This window comes from Octopus bimaculoides, chromosome 4 (genome assembly GCF_001194135.2).
Source record: "Octopus bimaculoides isolate UCB-OBI-ISO-001 chromosome 4, ASM119413v2, whole genome shotgun sequence".
Lineage (NCBI taxonomy): Eukaryota > Metazoa > Mollusca > Cephalopoda > Octopoda > Octopodidae > Octopus > Octopus bimaculoides.
Window position 1 is genome coordinate 58,168,787 of NC_068984.1, and position 3,128 is coordinate 58,171,914.

The 3,128-nt window shown below is 34.8% G+C and overlaps 1 protein-coding gene across 3 annotated transcripts in view; it reads left to right on the forward strand.

The window, feature by feature from the left end:
- Positions 1–3,128, forward strand: part of LOC106877350 (nipped-B-like protein) — a 170,098-nt gene that overhangs the window by 158,184 nt on the left and 8,786 nt on the right. For all 3 annotated transcript variants that reach the window (XM_052967097.1, XM_052967098.1, XM_052967099.1), the window contains 2 exons: positions 1,121–1,228; positions 1,768–1,968. In XM_052967097.1, coding sequence (XP_052823057.1) covers positions 1,121–1,228; positions 1,768–1,968 — 309 coding nt within the window. The remainder of the gene's footprint in view (positions 1–1,120; positions 1,229–1,767; positions 1,969–3,128) is intronic.

Below are 3,128 nucleotides of genomic sequence, written 5' to 3' on the forward strand. Positions count from 1 at the left end.
GTAACTATGTATCTTCCCTACAGCAAGATGCTTGTTTCTATCTTTCTGTCTCACTATAACCTTTCATCATCTGATACAAGATCCTCTCCTCCAATGCCCCTTCGTCTCTCAAAAGATCCTTGTCTTGCAAGTTACTTGATGACCCTGCCAGTGCTGGTGCCACTTTAAAAGCATCCAGTCCACACTGTAAAGTAGTTGGTGTTTGGAAGGGCATCCAGCTGTAAAAATTATGCCAAGCTGATCTCACCTCTGCTTGTGCCACGTAAAAAGCACTCAGTCTACTCTGCGGAGTGATTGGTGTTAGGAAGGGCATCCAGCTATAAAATCCCTGCCAAAACAGACACAGAAGTCTGGTGCAGGCTCCTGCTTGGTCAGCTCCGCCCTGGCCGGCTCCTGTCAGACTGTCCAACCCATGCTAGCATGGAAGGAGGACTTTAAATGACGATGATGATGTCTGTATAACAATTTACCTTAGAGGAATTCATATGAGTTAGCTGCGTGAAATTTGTCATTTATTGTCCTAGACATATAAATTATGTCTGTTAGAATCTTAGAAATTGTATTCATGTGTGTATGGGAGGGCTACAGGCTGATGAGAATAATAACTGCTTTGAACAATAACAGATATCAGCTAACAACAACTGGTGAGTGTGTTTATAGGTTTTGTTGGTTATGATTTTTCTGAAATATAACAGTATTAGTTTCAGGACACAAATTCAGATTAAAATATAATATCTTGGGTTCCCGTCTTACATTCAGACTTTCCACTGTGAAATACCTGCTTCAGTAGCTTATCTGGATTTACATAATTTTCATTAATAGATACTGGTATGGCTATGTAGTTAGGAAGTTTAATTCAGAATTATGTGGTTTTGGATTATTCATTTGTTTACTAGGAAATAAGTAAAGTTTTGGTGAAAAGAAGAGCATTTAGCCATAGAGAAATCTGCCTCAAGAAACTTTTGTCTTGTGCAAGCATGGAAAATTGATGTTAAAAATGGTTGTGTTGATTATGATTCAAATGGGATTTTTTGGTTTAGAGCATGTATGATATAGAGAAAGGGAGAAGGAGCAGAAGTAACTACTGTAAAATTAATACCATAAAACCTTGATTTTTCAGTGTGTACCTTACCTTATAACTATGGGAACAGAAAGTGATGCTGCTGTCAGGATTAAAGCTGATCAACAGCTACAAGAGATAGATAAGAAATATCCTGGTTTCATTCATGTAAGCTTATTTATGTGTAGCAAACCTTTAGATGACTTTATAAAACTAATAGTGTATGTTATTAATAAAAACTAGAATTGTCACTAAGTTCTCAGTTATATATACTTTAATGTCATGATATCTGATTCCAAGCTAAAATACCAATTAAAATGTATAGATAAAAAATAAAAGAATTTTGTCAATTGCATTTTTAAAATCAACATTATTTTGTCATTGAAATTCTTATTTTAAATTAAAATTTTTCAGAAATATGAGATAAATAATTTTGTAAAATCTAATTTTTATGAAATAGAAATACATTTTCCTGATTATAATAATGGAATCAAATGAATTGAAAGTTCTATAAACTTCAAAATTAATTTTTCTTTTGTTTTTAGATTGTAGATAAATTAAAAATTATTTTCTGGAGGTAAAATCAGTATGATGTATTTGCATATTATTTTCATAATTTTTTTTTTTTTAGTATAGTTGTTGATCATAAAATATCTGTACACTTATTTTCATGTATTCAATTTGGGATTATTTTTGCTTTTCATTAGATGAAGGCTCTTCAAGGAATTAAGATGTCCTACAAAATACAAAGTATCATTCAAGACCCCTCAGAGCCGGTCCGTGGCCTTAGAAACATGGATAATTCCTATCAAAGTCTAAATGCATTCCTTTACACTGTCCTTAGAGGAAACAGACAACACAGGCGAGGGCTTCTCACTTCAGTGTTAAATTTATTTGATGATTCTGCTGTAAGTCACTAATATTTCATTCGGTTATTTTCTTTGAGCAATGTCTCAAAAAGATCTAAAAAATAAAAAAAAAAAATGTTAATCTTTTTAGTTACTAAAAATATGTTTTCTAGCATTTAATCCTTAGTTTGTTTTAATATGTTATGCAAATTTGTACATATCTTATTGCTTTACTTTGCATAAATGTTAGAACAAGTTGTTTATGGATGTGTAATTCTTAATTATGATTTCATTTGACATGGTAAATATAGTCCCTGTGACATTTGGAAATGAATCTGAGAAAAAAATAATTAAAGAGTCCATTATATATATATTTTTTTTTGACTGTTGTTAGCAATATTGATATCTTTACCACTGAGTAACACTGGTACTTCTATTTTTAGCTAGGTTTAGTTTTAGTCCAATAAACAGATATTTTAGTGTTAGATATTCTTTATAACAAAGAAAAAAATTGAATCAAGTCATCGTCATCATTGTTGTTGTTGCTGCCATTGCTATCTCTTTTATTTTCTATGCTGGTATTGGTTGGGTATTGGGTATGTTTACCATACACTACCAGTTGCGATCCTTTATTATTTTATCTGTGAGAGGCAGCATCCTGAGGTTTTGTATCTTTTGTGTATCTTTTTGCTTGCACTGACTACGGCATAGTATTAAGTTTCTACCAACTGTCATCCTTACATCAAGCAAAGCCACTTCACAAATGGTATTGATATTTTGTGCTTTGTGTCTCTAATTAGAACTTTTGGTATTTGCCATGTTGCCTTTCAAACTTTGGACTCTGAAACATTCATCATCATCATCATCATCATCGTTTAACGTCCGCTTTCCATGCTAGCATGGGTTGGACGATTTGACTGAGGACTGGTGAAACCGGATGGCAACACCAGGCTCCAGTCTGATTTGGCAGAGTTTCTACAGCTGGATGCCCTTCCTAACGCCAACCACTCAGAGAGTGTAGTGGGTGCTTTTACGTGTCACCCGCACGAAAACGGCCACGCTCGAAATGGTGTCTTTTATGTGCCACCCGCACAAGCCAGTCCAGGGGCACTGGCAACGATCTCGCTCGAAAATCCTACGGGAGCCAGTCAGGCGGTGCTGGCAACGGCCACGCTCAAAATGGTGCATCTCATGTGCCACCCGCACAAGAACCAGTCCAG